The following is a 14,767-nucleotide window of genomic DNA, read 5'->3' on the forward strand; positions in this document are numbered from 1 at the left end:
AGTCACTTCCTATTTATCTTTTGGAAACTGGGACAATGTCATGGTCTTGTTTCCCTATTGCTTCCCCTCATTCTCTCCTTCCCCTCCCTTTTTTTTTTTTTTTTGGGCGGGGGGGGCATCCTAAGGACACTGAGGAAATGCAGAAGCCAAGTGGGGTACCCAAACGAATGTTGTTCTTCCTATGCTGTGTGGAAGTAAAGGAGAGTGAGCCATTATTGCTACATTTAACACTTGTACATTTTATTTAGTTAAATCAGCCATTGTACACATTGCAGCTATGTATTGTTAGTGTTGTATTTCTTTTTTTTTCTTTTTTTTTTAATCTTTAACTAATACATGCCCTCATAGATATATTCAATTAGTGTTATCACCATGGGAACAAGATGCTGATTCATCAACTTAAAATTCACTTCTCTCACAGTATTCAAGTTCTTTGATAACACAGCAAAAAATCAAAATAAGAGGTGAATAACCATTATGTTGTTACACAGAACATCATCTGCACCGCAAGTAACACAACAGAAATGCATTTCCTTAGAGCTCCATTCTTCAAGATCATCCCGTGCTGTCTTTGACAGTAAGAAAGCCCCAATGTATTGTGAAATGTTTCATCATGGGTCTCATTCATTTTGGCTGCAAAGCACTTGTTTTCTCTCTGCCTGCCAAAAGTGCGCTAGCAAGATGCCTTTTTGTGTTGTTCTGCAAGAAGCTAGAACTCCCAAGATGTTTTCACTCTTTTGGCATTGTAACTTTAATGAGAAAGTGCCCTTGTTCTGAGCACTGAGTGAGTCATTTAAAAACAAATCAAAAAAAAAAAGGTCAACGGACGGATAGGTACCCTCTAGGGGTACCTAGAGGACATAACTTTTCTTTTTTTCTGAGTAAGGTATTTAAAATCAAATAGCTGATTAAAAACACATGAATTTGGTATGCGTGTGCATCGTATTTCCTAAAATGCTACAGAGCTCCAACCACTAAATTTTAGGTTATAGAACACCAAAAGTGTCAGATCTTTATGTTCCCTTTTTGAAAATAAAAGTGCAGACATGCTATTATGGTTTTCAGAGGGTTCATTTAGAAATATATATTATATATATAAAGATAACAAAATATGAACAGAAACTGGCTTTCAAGGATTGTGAGCATCTTTCTCTTTTAAAAACTGGATTGGAAGATAAAAACTGCTCGCTCAGTGCTAAGAGGGCTAACAAGCTGACATGGCTACAGAAGGGTTGATTTTTGACTTTCAGATGCCACATGCATGTATTGGGTCAGAGGCAATCTTGATAAAACGTGGTGAATTAATGAATCTCTCTGTATAGTGGGTAGGTCTTTCTCCCATAGTTATCTACAGTGCAGTGGCCAGCAGGAAGTACCATCAATAAGACAGTGTGGTTTGCTAAAGCAGTGATGAAAACAGGAAACTACTGTAGTTATAATTGTTTAATACACCCTGCCACATGTCCAGATCTAAAAGGTTTTAATACCGTATGCAAATGTACCATAGATATAGCTGCTAGCAAGTTGGTTACCTAATTGGGTATTCTTAATTTATTTTAATTTTTTTAACCGCTTTCTGGAAATCTTTAGGTGGCTGGCCAAAGGTCTTAAAAGCATTGAGGGCCACAGTCGGCTGTTAATTCATGAAAACAGCTGAATTTCCAGGTTTTTAACCTGACTCTTAGAGCCTTTAACTATAATAGATCCCTAAATTGGAAGTCCTATGGATGCAGGAGAACTGCAGTGCTTCCTCCTCAGTTGGTCTGTATTCTCAGTCGATTACATTAACAATATTTTTTCATCCATGTTCAGCAGTTTCAATAGACCTTGTAATCCATTATGTTAACTGTAGTCATAGGCAGTGTGTTCTCTGCAGTTTTTAGGTCCAAATAATCTTGCTATATACAGTTTACATGTTAACATCCCCCTGCCTTTTTTTTCTCTCCTTTTTTAATGATGCATGTACATAGTCACTTGAAGAGGCCTGTAGATGAAGTTGGGTTGACAAATGCAGTTTCGTGAAGCTAGTGCAGAAGCAAAGGAACAGGAAAAGTGGCGATGCTGATAAATTCCCAGTACAGCACAAAGACAACGATTTGGTGGATAAACCACCCTGAATGAAGGATGCTATCTTTGGTCACAAATTAGCTTACAGGGTAAAAAAATAACAAAAACCCCAAATTATATATGGGGGCAGGGGTAAAAATGAATTGGCTGCATCTGCTTGGGTCGAAATGGCAGTGTCTTCCAGGGATTATGTAGGTAATAATGTCACCCCTTGGGAAGGTAAATGCTGCGTACTGGGTGGAAAGTGATGTGATGCTGTTAAGGGGTGGCAGCTTCTCACTTGGCTTCGTGTTTCCAGTCCTCCTTGCAGAAGTGCCTAAGAAGCTGCTGCAGGTCATGTTGGAGGTCATCCTGTGGGAGTGCTTCTGGTGTGTCTTCCACCTCTTCTATGTGAACATATTTTCCATACTGGTCCTTCATCACAGTCCTCTTCTGGGTACTGGCTTTATTCAGTGTTGTCCTAAAGAAAAAAGAATGAGAGAACTTTCTTTAAAATTCATGGCTCCTAAAGCCTTTAAAAACACTCCTTTGCAGTTTTAAACTTATTTCTTTTAAAGTAAAATGAGAATAACTAGCTGGAAGCAAGAATTAAGACAATAATTGTGCTTAGCACATAAAGATATCTCTGAATAAAAAGGACATGCTGCTTTAACCAGCTTCCATAAGGTAAACTACAGCAGTTCATCTGTACATACTTAATAAGCACAGTTTAATGTGTTTGACAAAAACATGCTGTAACACACAGGCAACATCAAAAGCCACACAAGACCTTCCTCCTTGCTCTGTTTAGCTTTGTGTTGTCTTGTACAACAGTAACTTAAGATTTCCTCACCATGGTTTTACCTTCTTTAGATGTATTATCTAAAGTCTTCTCGAAGATGTCTAAGTCAAGTCTTAATTCTGACTGTCAGTAAAAGTGCACTTGGGGCAACCAGTATCTTAAAATGTTCATTCCGCTAATTGTTCTGTTACTTCATCAGAACCTCTTGCCCTACTAGTTAAAACTTTAAAGCTCCCTTAGGCTTCTTCAGATCTATATGTGTAAATGTGGTTGTCACTGGACAGCTAGATGTCTTTCAGCCTGATCTAGAAGCCCAAATTTTGGTCAGTGTGTGTGAGCAAGGCTTATAGGAATCAGCACACCTAGAAATTCCTGATTGCTCTGCCAGGAATAGCTAGATGCACAAAACTCTTTTTATCAGGCAGCTGATGCTTCTTAATTTGACCTATATGACAAAAACATCCCTCTATCAGGCAGAAGCCTTGACACAAATATTTGTTACTTCATCTAAAAGTAGAGGAAGGTCAGCAGGTCATAGAATCACAGAATGCTTAAGGTTGGAAGGGACCCCCTAAGGGTCATCTAGTCCAACCCCCCTGCACACACAGGGTCACCTAGAGCACGTGGCACAGGACTGCGTCCAAGCGGGTTTGGAAGATCTCCAGAGAAGGAGGCTCCTCTCAGATCTGTTTGTCCTTGCAACACTATCATAGTATCTCTGAAAAGGGCAGGTGTTTGCAGCTTGTAAGGGCTGCCCTCCCAATGAAGTGAGATACTGCTTATCCCAAACGTAGACACAAATGAGGTAGAAACACTAAAACTGATCCTTTACCAAATATCAATTGGACAATGGTATCTGTTATTGAGCTCATCTTTCCAATGAGTGTAGACTTTTCCAGTGCTTCTTGCACATACACAGCATAAAAAAATGTTAGTAGTGGTATTTAGTACTTTAGCAAGTAAAGCTTCAAATACTGCCGGACAGTGGTTTCACTTCAGACACTCACTTAAATCCAGTTGTTTGTTAGTCCTTTTCTAGTAATAGCTCACTGACATGCCAAGCCAAACCTTTTAATAACTGATCCATCATCTTTCATGATTTCTTTCTCTATTAAAGCAGGGGGTTGGACTTTCGTTTGGTTACCTGCATAGCTTAAAGCCTAAATAAAACAGAAACAGAACCCTAGGACATAAGATAATTGTTCTTCATATTAATGAAGTAGACTCAATCTATGCAAAGCTGAGGAGGTGGTTTTTTTTTTTTAAAAAAAAAAAGCATGCTGAGAAAAGTGTGAAGACGCAAATAATCTGGAAGTATGTGCCTGCCACTTGTGTCCTTTCAAATCTTCATCAAATGTATAGATGAGTAACAGTTTCTCACGCAGGGCAGTCTTTTCGTGTTGCACAAAACGTTCTTTATACCTGTTTAAAGTGTCCTCTTGAGATGTAGGAGCAAGACAGAGCTCAAAACATTTGCCTGCTCCCAGTGCTAGCAGTAGCTAGACAGAGATGGGTGGTAGTTCTGAGCCATGACTGTACTGAAATGGAGGGGCCAAGAAGTGAGTCCTGCACATGTTCCACGGAAATGCTGCTGCTGTTTCTAATACTTCACAGGGGAAAAAACTGGGCAGCATTTTTATTTCCATCTGGCTGGACATGGCCTATTCTTTGAATCTTCTCTGCAGCACATGCCAACTTTAACTGCTTGTGTTGGTTTTGCCAGGAGACAGGGATCTGGCTATGGGGCCTATATTTATAGGGAAGTTTGGCATCTCAATCAAACAGCTTACTGCTGTTGTCTTCCTGCAGTAAGCACAACTATTGTACTGAGGAAAATCCATACCTGAAATTGTTGTATGTATACTCTTAGGTGATATATTTTGTCAAATTACAGAAATATAGTACTTATGTTACCTATATTGTCAAGAAGCTCTTTTTTGCATGAGGCCTCAAGGTGACAAGGTATTGTTTGCCTGCATTATTTAAAAGGATAATAGATGGATTAAAATGAAAGGCCTATCAATTCTTTGTAGGAAAAATATATATGTATTTAAGATAACTTTCTATTACTGATATATCTAAGCTGATCAGCAAAAGCATTAAAACAGGAAAGGTGCTGAATAGCCTGGTAGCTTTCCTCTTTCAAGGACGAGAGGAACCATTGCTGTGATGCTCGGACCTGTCTAGAGAGCAGACTCAGATGTTGTCATTTCTGAAGTCAGCTGCACGTGTTGCAGCACATGAGTGGGCTGTTCTGACGAACCATGCAAGTGAGTTCTATCTACTCTAGTCCAAACCCTCAAAGTTTTTAGAACCTTAAAACATTTCACAGCTAATGCTCTAATGACAGACGTTATTATTCTTCCTCTGCTTTACATCTGTAAGTCGTCATAGCCTGGCTGAATATAATGAGGTTTATGCTCAGTAGCTGAGTGATGCTCCATCACCAAAACACTTTCAGGAGAGTACAGTTTGTCCCTGGGTTTGCTGTGACATTTGTTGTAGTATTTGTATTTAAAATGCCTTCTTACCTCTTCAAAGTCTTCTTTGGCTGATGGAAGATCAGTAGCTAAGCTTGCATCCCCCAAGTGTTTCTCCATTCTCTCTCCTTGCACTACAGTGGTCTTGATCACTTTGCTGACCTTGCGGCCTTCTACTGGTTCAGATTGGAAGTTGGAGGCACTACACAAAACTGCAGGTTCAGACAGCGTCAGCTGGAGGGTCAGAGAATAGAAGCATGAATTGGGCGTTAATTACATAGCAGATGCAAGCTAAGCTTAGTCTTTTAGTTAGCTTTACATTGTTCTGGATGGCAGTAATGAAGAACGAGCATGAGAAGTGTCTCGCTTCCTACGGGTGCTCGCTCAGAACAGTGAGTGTGCGTTTTGTTCCCTGCTGTACAGTTCCAGGGCTACAGTGTAAGCTTTGTGCTTGTTTGGGTTGCAGGAGCAGCCCGGGTGACTTGCTGAGCTGGCAAATGCTGTGGCCGTGCTGCCCCAGCAGAGCTGCCCTGTCCCTGAGGGCCACAGGGCTCCGGCTGCCAGCCCAGCTGACCTGCCAGAGCCCACACAGCGCTGCACGGAGCAACCAGGTGACCTGTCCTGATGCACATTACCACTGTATTCAGCAATTGGCCCATATCATCTAATTAAGGGCTTCTTTAAGAGATGTAAATCATGCTTGTAAAACCAAGGAGCTCTTACAGAAGTATCATATAATCATAATACAAGTATTGTTTTGCAGAACACAAATGTGTATGCATTCCATAATATGGAACCCATAGGGGTTGCTCAGAGAGGCTGTGGAATCTCCTTCTCTGGAGGACTTCAAAACCTGCCTGGATGCCACCCTGTGCCATGTGCTACTTGACCAGGGAGGCTGGACTAGATGATCTCTAGAGGTCCCTTCCAATCTCAACCATTCTGTGATATTATGTTTGTCATCCAACCCCTGATCACTCATATATATGTCATCTTGGTACAGAGCTGCTTGTTTCACGAATTTGATACTTTTCATAAATCATTCAATTTCAGTCTGTCTTCTGACTTTAATATTCAGTGAAAACAGCCTTCCTCCTCCTTTCTATATTTTTTTCTGAAGCCTTTCCATATGCAAGTATTTTTAATATAAGTAAAAATAATGTTGATGGCTTGAGATTTACTTACTATGTATGCACTTAAACTGTTTGGACTGTAGTAAGCTCAATCGGCAATGCAGTGCCTCTTCCAAGCATTTCTTGGAATTTTGCACTTTGACAGGCATTATATAACAGCAACGTAAGTTGGGAAAAATACAGTAGGAAGCTCTGTTCTTTCAGGTGCTTTGCCCGTTACAAGGGAATTGGGAGGTCTCACCTCAGACTGTTCGCTGTCGCTTTTCAGCACAACCCGTTTTACAACTTTGGAATAACTATCTCCTTCTTCAACTTTAACAGGTAACTGTTGTGGTGTTCCTTGCATTATGACTTCTTCTTTTTCTGTGCCATCTGCAGAAACATATCGCCGAATGATCTTTCTTGTGACCTGAAAGAATGAAATAGAGCTTTGTGTGTTTGGAGGGAAAAAAATAGTAGTAATATATTACTCATCCTTATTTTCCATATAGTACAAACTTCTCCAAAAGCTTTTTTGTTGTTGTTGTTTTTTGTTTTTCCAAACCTCAGTCTATGGAGCTATATAGGTATTTCAATGTTTTTAGCCTTTTAAATTTTCATGTATGCCTATACCAGAGTTACACAGTGATGTGTTGGCCCAACTTAAGGTACTGTACAGCAAAGTTCCTATTAATTTATTTCACAAGTAGACATATACATATTGGAACTACTCTTGAAAACAATAGTTATTAGGAAAAGAAGTTTATTCCCTTAGAGAGAAAACATATTTTACAATCACGCAACTGCTAAAGGATACCTTAAGACTGATGTTTTCAAGAGGATCATTGAATTGAAAGACTTGAAAATGAGGCTGTCAGCTTGGTGATCAGGAGCTTAGAACTAGTTTCACCAAGAGGCATGGACGCTGGTGGGCGTCGCTCTTGACACTGATGGAGCTGATGGGTCCATCACTGCTGGGGTCAAGCCCCTGAAGAGACTAACCTGGTGTGTGGTGAGACCAAAGAAAGAGGGCTACCCTGTGTCTTTAGATGAGATAACATTAAGCATTTACTTCCCCCTTTGTCCAATAACTTATTTGTTCTGATCAGACAATCAGACTGTTTGTCTTGTGTGTCCAACAGTCAGAGGCAGAGGTATCTTCCTCTCCATCCACCTCCATGGTCTACAGAATTTAGCCTCCTAAGCGTGCTCTGAATATGTTTATTTTATGAGGCCATCAGAGAAGTAACTAATTTCTATATTCTCTGCTCCATAAAACCTGAACTGTATGTACCAATTCAGAAATTCAGGAATGTGTACAGTCACAATTGAGTAGTGACTGACGATCAGGATTTAGGGAACTCTTGGGGATCTGGCCCTCCAATAGTTTCATTAATATGAGCAAAGTTTCATTATTATAAGCAAAGTCATGTTCCTAGATGGAACTTTTTTTTAAAAAAAAAAAAAAAGGGGGGCATTAAAAGCATTGCTTCACAGCTCTGAGGTGAGAAAAGGAAGTGGTAAAATCACTGAACAATGTCATAGTAAATTATGAACTGAAAAAATACTGGTATTGCAAATCAAAATAAATTTGCAAATCTTGACATTAGCTGAATCATCTGATTAGCTGAAAATCTATTTCTTTTCATGGTCTTAAAAAAAATCATGCTTCTTTGTAAAAGAATATCAAGCATGTATGTGGATTTATTTATCCTTCCTTCCATAGGGCAGTAGGAAAGCGGCAGGGGGCATAGCTGACAATACCTTCTTGACCACTGTGTGGCCATATTCATCTGTATATTGCTCTTCTGTGACTGATTCTGGTGGCATTTCAGGCATACTATCAGCCTGTATGACAAAGAACAAGCTTCAGTTAAGCAGTGACTTAATGTAAGTAGTTTCTTTAAATAAGAATAATAGGAAACTTTAAAATTTGTTAATTGGTTAAAGAATGAAAAAGAAGTATTAGGAGAAAAAACGTTCTGTAGATAAACATTTAGAAAAGTATTAGCATGTATTAGGGAAGTATAAAGCAAGGAAAGGTATGCCAGAACTGTCAGGCAAATATGTGTTATTTGACCATATACAGATCTAAAAAGTCTTTGTCCTCCTATTGAGTCATCTCATAGACTATCGAGCAGGGTTAGTAGTTCTGCTATAATCATCTTCTTGACAGAAAAGACACTGAAACAGCATGTCTAAAGGCCATGCATCATGTGGGAGCATTCCAGCCTCGGGTGCACTGTCAGCCAAGTGCTGGCTCAGCAGGTGGTACCAGGACACGGTCACCACTGGCACATGCAGTAGTTCAGCACTCAGTACCTGAATAATCACCCGACGGCGAACGACCCTGGTAGTTATCATCTCTTCCTCATCAGAGCTGATGTCCAGCTTGCCTAACTCCTCTGCTAATTCCTAATGGGAGCAGGGAAGTAGTGTTCTGTTTACTGAGGCAGTATGTGGTACTAGCAGTCCTTACAGGTTCTAAGTTATTTTTAATCTAAAAGTGTCTCTGGAAAATTCCTGTTTTTCTGGATTTTTGACCACTTCTAAGCCTTCATTCTAAGCCTTGTGATCTTCAAGCCTTCATTCAAATGTTAGCCCTGATAACCACAAAGTGAAGGAGAAAAGGCTTAGTTGCAGAGAATTTATCAGAGTTAACAGGATGATTACTCCCATTTCTACAGATTGAGCCAGACAGAAAACTTGCTCTTTTGCCTCAGTTACTTTGAGACCAAGTTGATATTTACCTTCTCTAAAGATTCCTCTTTGTAACCGCTTCCAAGCTCTTCTGGCTGTTCATCAGTTGACTCCACTATCACTAGGCTAGTTTTCCTGGGCGAGAGGTCATCCTGGTGTAGCTGGGGGTCATCAGGCTCTTGGACGATGGGAGAGTCACCTCGCTGAGCAGGTGACAGGAGCTCTGGGGATGGTGTTTCACGCTCTGCCACACTGACACGTTTGGATTCATTGCTTGCACTTCCAGCTGCCTTTCCGGTTAGCGCTGCTGGGGTCTGCTCTGTTCCCGGAGCTGTGACACTGTGAATTAGTTCAAGTTAAAGTAACTATGATGTGGTGGTTCTTGATTTCTGAAAATGAAATTATCTGTGTGCCCAATAAAGGGTGTTATGCCTTTCAGCCAAGTCTACAAATAATTGATACTCTCTCAGAGTTGCTGCAGAGCCATCTGGCTAGGATCCACTCATATCTTCCTGTCTATATAAAAATAACTGGGATAAATAGTACATTTTACTTAAAATCCTATTATTAAAATTATTAAGAGTTATAGAATAACTTGCATGGGTAGGTGAGTGTTTGTGGGTGTTTTTTTGGTATGAGTTGCACTTTGATTTGAATTGCTAGGTTCCCCCAACTGTTGTTCCCAGAATAGCTGTGGTTCCAAAGTAAGAAAAGATTTCTTTATAGTATATGTTTAATATGCTAATATCCAACCTTTTTTCCTTTTGGTGTGTATATGTGTGTATATATTTTTACTATCTCAGATTAATTGTGTTTGATATAAGATGATATGACTTATAGTAACTTTCCCTGTCATGGTTAATATTCTTTAGTATTTGACAGTATTGTCTGAAAAAAATGTTTGTCTCTGGAATAACGGTATTTATTCCAGTAATAACAGGAAAACAGTAGGAAGTGGATCTTTGCTATTTTGTTAGCCTGCAGATAACTGCATTTACATGGCTTATAGCTGTCAGTGTGAACAATGGTTAGGGATGAGGGGAAGAAAGAAACATGGTCATCTTGGTTCCTATACCAGCTCAAGTGAAATCAGCCCCAAATCAGGATTCAAAGCTATCCTGTTCAAGTCTTCTAAATCTGTATTTTATCATGTTCTGTTCATTTAAGTACTTTTGTCTTGTCTGCATAGAAGCATGCTTCCCTTGACATCTAGTATTTTGTTTTTTAAAATCTAGTTTTTGCCAATATATACTTTTGGGTTTTGTAAGAAACCATTAAGTTAGAAAATTCTTGTCTGAATTCAAAATGCAACTGAAGTTGAGAAAAAGACCCTCTAGTGTTAATTCCACTAAGTTTAACATTACTTAGTTAGTTCCTACCTAACACATGGGAAATACAGTTTGCAAAAATAATTCTACATTATCTTTTTTTTTTTTTTTTATATACGTACTAGACTGGGTTATTGCTTTACGTTCACAGTGAACAACAGACCCACTCCTGCAATCTTTTAAGACCTCCTCCTTATGGAGTAAAAAGTTAAGCACAGAGTAGCTACTGAATTAATATGCAGGACCAGAAAATTAAAGCTAGTCCGTATGCTTCAGAGAAAAGCTAAAAAATCATCTAATTACATAGAGGAGGGATAGTCTGTTCCATGTAGCTTTTGTTGTGGCCTTTTGACACTCACCAATATTCCTGTTGTGATGCAGCAGATGGCTTTTCTGACACATTTTGGGGTTTCCCTGAGAATTCAGCTTGTACTTGTTCCTTATGTGCTTGTCTCAGGAGCTCAGCCATTGATAGCTCTGCTTCACTCCTGGGAGTACTGCCCTGAAAAGGGGAATAACTGACAGAGACGTCCTCCTCAGAGACGATGGGAGGGTGTTCAGATGGGTCACTGTCCTTAGATAGCTGGTGGTCTTCTTTCTTATGCCTTGCACTGTACACTTCCTCTTGCAATGCAGAAAACCCTTTAAAAAGAGAGAAATGAGAAGTGCCATTGCAAGTCTTACTAAAACACAGGCAGTCCTCTTCTTTCTCAATTTATGTTTAACATCCTTGAATGAAAAGTACGTCCTCTCTCCACTTTTTCTTTACTAGCCGTGCTCAGTGGGAGCATACTAATCTTGGAAGAAGAGCTTGGGTGAAACCACAAAACAGTTTTGAATCTGAGCAGGCTATTGTCTTTAATGTTTTAAACTAATCAGTTATTTTATTAGAATGCTAATTATACCATACATGACCTTCTATTTCTAAATCATTTTAAAGATGGGAAGTTTGCTGCCATTTAATATCTTACTACTATTTTAATATTCAGTAACGGGTGTAAAAATAAGATAAAGAAGATGCTATTTAACATAGCTAGGAGGAGTTACTTTAAATTACAGTAACAGAGGTAGTCTACTGAACTTCTACACTTAAGAATTAGCAGCAGCATAGTAGCAGAATTGCAAATGGTATCATGGATACTTGCATGCAAAGTTTTTCCAAAGCCCTGAATAGTTGTTGGTTTTGGAAATTATCCTACAAATTTTCATCAAGCCATAATGCAACCTTGTTAACTATTAGGAAAGCATTTGTACAGCAAGCAAAAATAAACTGTGTAGAAGTATTTGCAGTGACTTCCTTTATTTGCATTTTAAGAATGACTGATGTGGGTATCTTAGGGTGAAATGGTGACCTGTGCAATGTTCCACTTGCATTGGTCCTTCTTATTTGTGTTTCAGAATTCAAATCAGCCCCATGAGTTACCTGACTACCCCAGCCAAACACTTGGGAACAGAGCCTGGTGGTCGGAGGGGCTCCGCGCGAGGACGCGTTTACCTTCGCTGTGGTCCAGGCCTATCGTCTGCTCGATCTCCGCGTACGTGCGAGTGCCGTGGACCTGCATGGAGTCCATGCCGCTGGTCTCCATGAGATGAACGATATCCATTCGGTTGATTTTTGTAAGACATTGGGTAAGACTTGTATCTGTGGTGTTAGAAAGACACCGTGTACCTGAGTTTAGAATTTCACATGCTTTCTTTCTTCTATTTACCACATCAAGGAAATACATTGGATGCTCAGCAATATAATATCATGTATAAAATATAAACACATTTAAAAGCATTGCAGTGTGAATTTGAAAATTGTGTAAAGCAGGGCATGTAAGAATTACCATCCTTTTCCCCTCCTTCCTTTTAGAAATTTCATTTAATTCCCCCAAACACTTTTTCTTTCTTTCTGTCCCATACACCCCCTTCCCTCGCCCCTCCCCGCCCCATAAAGGAAAATGAGGCCTTAGATTTTCTGCTCTTACTTTGCTGTAAAGTCCTTCAAACGAGCAAGCCTAAACAATTGCTCTAGAATGCAGAATTTTATGGTATGCCATCTTATACAGACAAGCTTTAAAAAATTAAGCATATCTATGGTCATTCTATTTAAATTTTACCCATGCTTCCTTTTTGTGGTTGCAGCCCACAGCTGTCACCTCAGCTGGTAAGTTGGTGGCACTGCAGACGTACTATTACTAGAAACAAACCTGTTGCATGTTTCCCATCCCTTTCAAGCCAGTATTTCAGGAGAGCGTGGCTCTGGTCTTGAAGTGAATTAGGATTTTCTATTCGGATCTGGTGAATTTGCTCTTCTGTGAAATCCAACTCTCTTGCTAACTCTGAAAAAGAGTTCCATTTCTGTTAGGATTTGTTTTGTTTTCCTTACAGCTACTCTAATGGTTGGCAACAGCAAAGGAGAAACCAAGCTTTTTCTGAAACAAAGTTTTCTTTGCTCATACGCATCTTGTATTTTATTTGGAAACACTGTTAAACAACATGCTACAGAGAATTTTGCTATAGCTGGAAAAGACAAAATTTAGCAGAAACAAGTTGCTAGATAGAAAGCCATAGTGGAAATAATACATGAGCAGATACAAAATCCCAAATCAAAATTGGACATGCTGATGTTTATATAAGATGGGTATATTTATGCAGATATTTATTGCTCTGTGCTGTCCCTACAATACTAGAAACATTATGTGGGTAATGTCTATTTTGATGAACATCCGGGTTTTCTGGTTTGATTTTTCAGAACTTCTTACACATCCACACCACCTACCCACACCCATCCATCAAGGGATTCTGCCTTTTGCCAGCTCTAATTGTTATCTGTTATTTATATAGGTCCAAGTCCTATGGATTTCTAAAGAATTAATGCTGGAATGAGTGACATATGATTCCAGTCCTCCCTATGGAATTAGAGGAGGGAAAAGAAAGGGGTGAGTAACATAAATAAAAATGTCAATGATATTTTGCATATGCACTGAAGGTACTTATAAAATAGCACAGAATACAGTCCTCATTTTCGGGGATTTTACGTTTTTGTCAAGTATACAACTCCTTTACTCCTGCTTATTTTCAGGAGTCTCCTACTGGCTATAGGTCTACAAAATAAGATTCGATTTTCTGCACTCTCCCCCTCCCCTCCATGAGGACTGTGATTTTAAAATAGTTGGAAGACTGTTCCCTAAATCCATAGGTAAACCGTTAAAGACATATTTCAAGAAGGCTTAGGTTATGTGGTATACGTCATCAGGAAAAATACTCCAGAAATAGTGTACTGAATATAAAAAGGTGCAGAGCTGCGTTATGACCTTTTTATGACTATTTTTGTTGTTGGATTGGAGAGTTTAATGCAGTGACAAGATTTCTGCACAGCTCATTTTCTTTGTGAACACCTTTTGGCTGCTTTCATATGTGTATCTTGGCTCTATGCAAGTATGCTGCTTTTGCACAGTATGTCTTGATAAACGTTTCATTCTGTGTCTCTTTGGCTTGTCCTCAGTAATGCTCACTGCCTTGGATGTATCTACTCTGCAATATTAGTGTGATTACTACAAATAAGACCCTCTTCATCCCTTTTGCCACCACAGAGTTCTGAAAAGGAGTCAATTGCATCTATCCCTGTTGTGGTCTTTCAGATCAGGGTTTCCAGAGCAGAGCTGACAGCTGTTGCATTTTGAAAGGAGGAGTAGATAACCTGTCCTCTTTGTTGCTCTCCTCCTAGTACTTTTCCCTCTGGTGATGACACAGCAGGTGTGGAATCTTCTCCTGCTCTTACTTAACAGCCTAGAGACACCTTAGTAGCCTGAAGACAATCTAGTTCCTATAAGCTACTAAAATATTTCTAGGAATCTTCCTTAGATAATAATAAAGTTATCTTGAAAACAACACAAACACATCAAAGAATGGTCACTCATGTTTCATTCTAGAGTAGATGACATGCATTGTACCTGTCCAGCTGAATCCAAGATGATCAGCAATGTGGGCCAGTCTTTCCTCTGTTCTTTCCTGATCATCTTGTTGATCTAAAGGTCAAAGAGAACAGCCACAAGTTGAAAGCAAATTACAAAGGTGACAAGGCCCACAAAAGGAAAATGCTCTTTTTCTAACTACTAAAGTTAACCTTGTGTGGACAAGCTATTATAACTGGGTATCAAAAGGGAAGGTTGCAGATTGATCTTCAGGTTAAAAACAAACAAACAAACAAAAAAAAACAAAACCCCGCTTGATTTCTGTCCTCCACCCCCCCCCCCCAAAAAAAAAAATCTACTCTGTTCTCTTTCCATTTGAAAATCAGGCCTTCATGTAATC

The 14,767-nt window shown here is 39.4% G+C and overlaps 1 protein-coding gene across 1 annotated transcript in view; it reads right to left on the minus strand.

Annotated features, from left to right (window-relative positions):
• Positions 1 to 974: 974 nt before the first annotated feature.
• Positions 975 to 14,767, minus strand: part of ANK2 (ankyrin 2) — a 168,794-nt gene continuing 155,001 nt past the window's right edge. Inside the window, exons 41-51 of the mRNA XM_088524032.1 lie at positions 14,407 to 14,481; positions 12,661 to 12,792; positions 11,964 to 12,110; positions 10,828 to 11,110; positions 9,191 to 9,479; positions 8,763 to 8,855; positions 8,205 to 8,288; positions 6,703 to 6,870; positions 5,380 to 5,562; positions 3,917 to 4,008; positions 975 to 2,527 (exon numbers count right to left, since the gene is read on the minus strand). Coding sequence (XP_088380158.1) covers positions 2,344 to 2,527; positions 3,917 to 4,008; positions 5,380 to 5,562; positions 6,703 to 6,870; positions 8,205 to 8,288; positions 8,763 to 8,855; positions 9,191 to 9,479; positions 10,828 to 11,110; positions 11,964 to 12,110; positions 12,661 to 12,792; positions 14,407 to 14,481 — 1,730 coding nt within the window. The 3' untranslated portion in view covers positions 975 to 2,343. The remainder of the gene's footprint in view (positions 2,528 to 3,916; positions 4,009 to 5,379; positions 5,563 to 6,702; positions 6,871 to 8,204; positions 8,289 to 8,762; positions 8,856 to 9,190; positions 9,480 to 10,827; positions 11,111 to 11,963; positions 12,111 to 12,660; positions 12,793 to 14,406; positions 14,482 to 14,767) is intronic.

This window comes from Tinamus guttatus, unplaced genomic scaffold (assembly GCF_059628265.1).
Source record: "Tinamus guttatus ecotype Peru unplaced genomic scaffold, ASM5962826v1 Tinamus_guttatus_pri_ptg000202l, whole genome shotgun sequence".
Classification (NCBI taxonomy): domain Eukaryota; kingdom Metazoa; phylum Chordata; class Aves; order Tinamiformes; family Tinamidae; genus Tinamus; species Tinamus guttatus.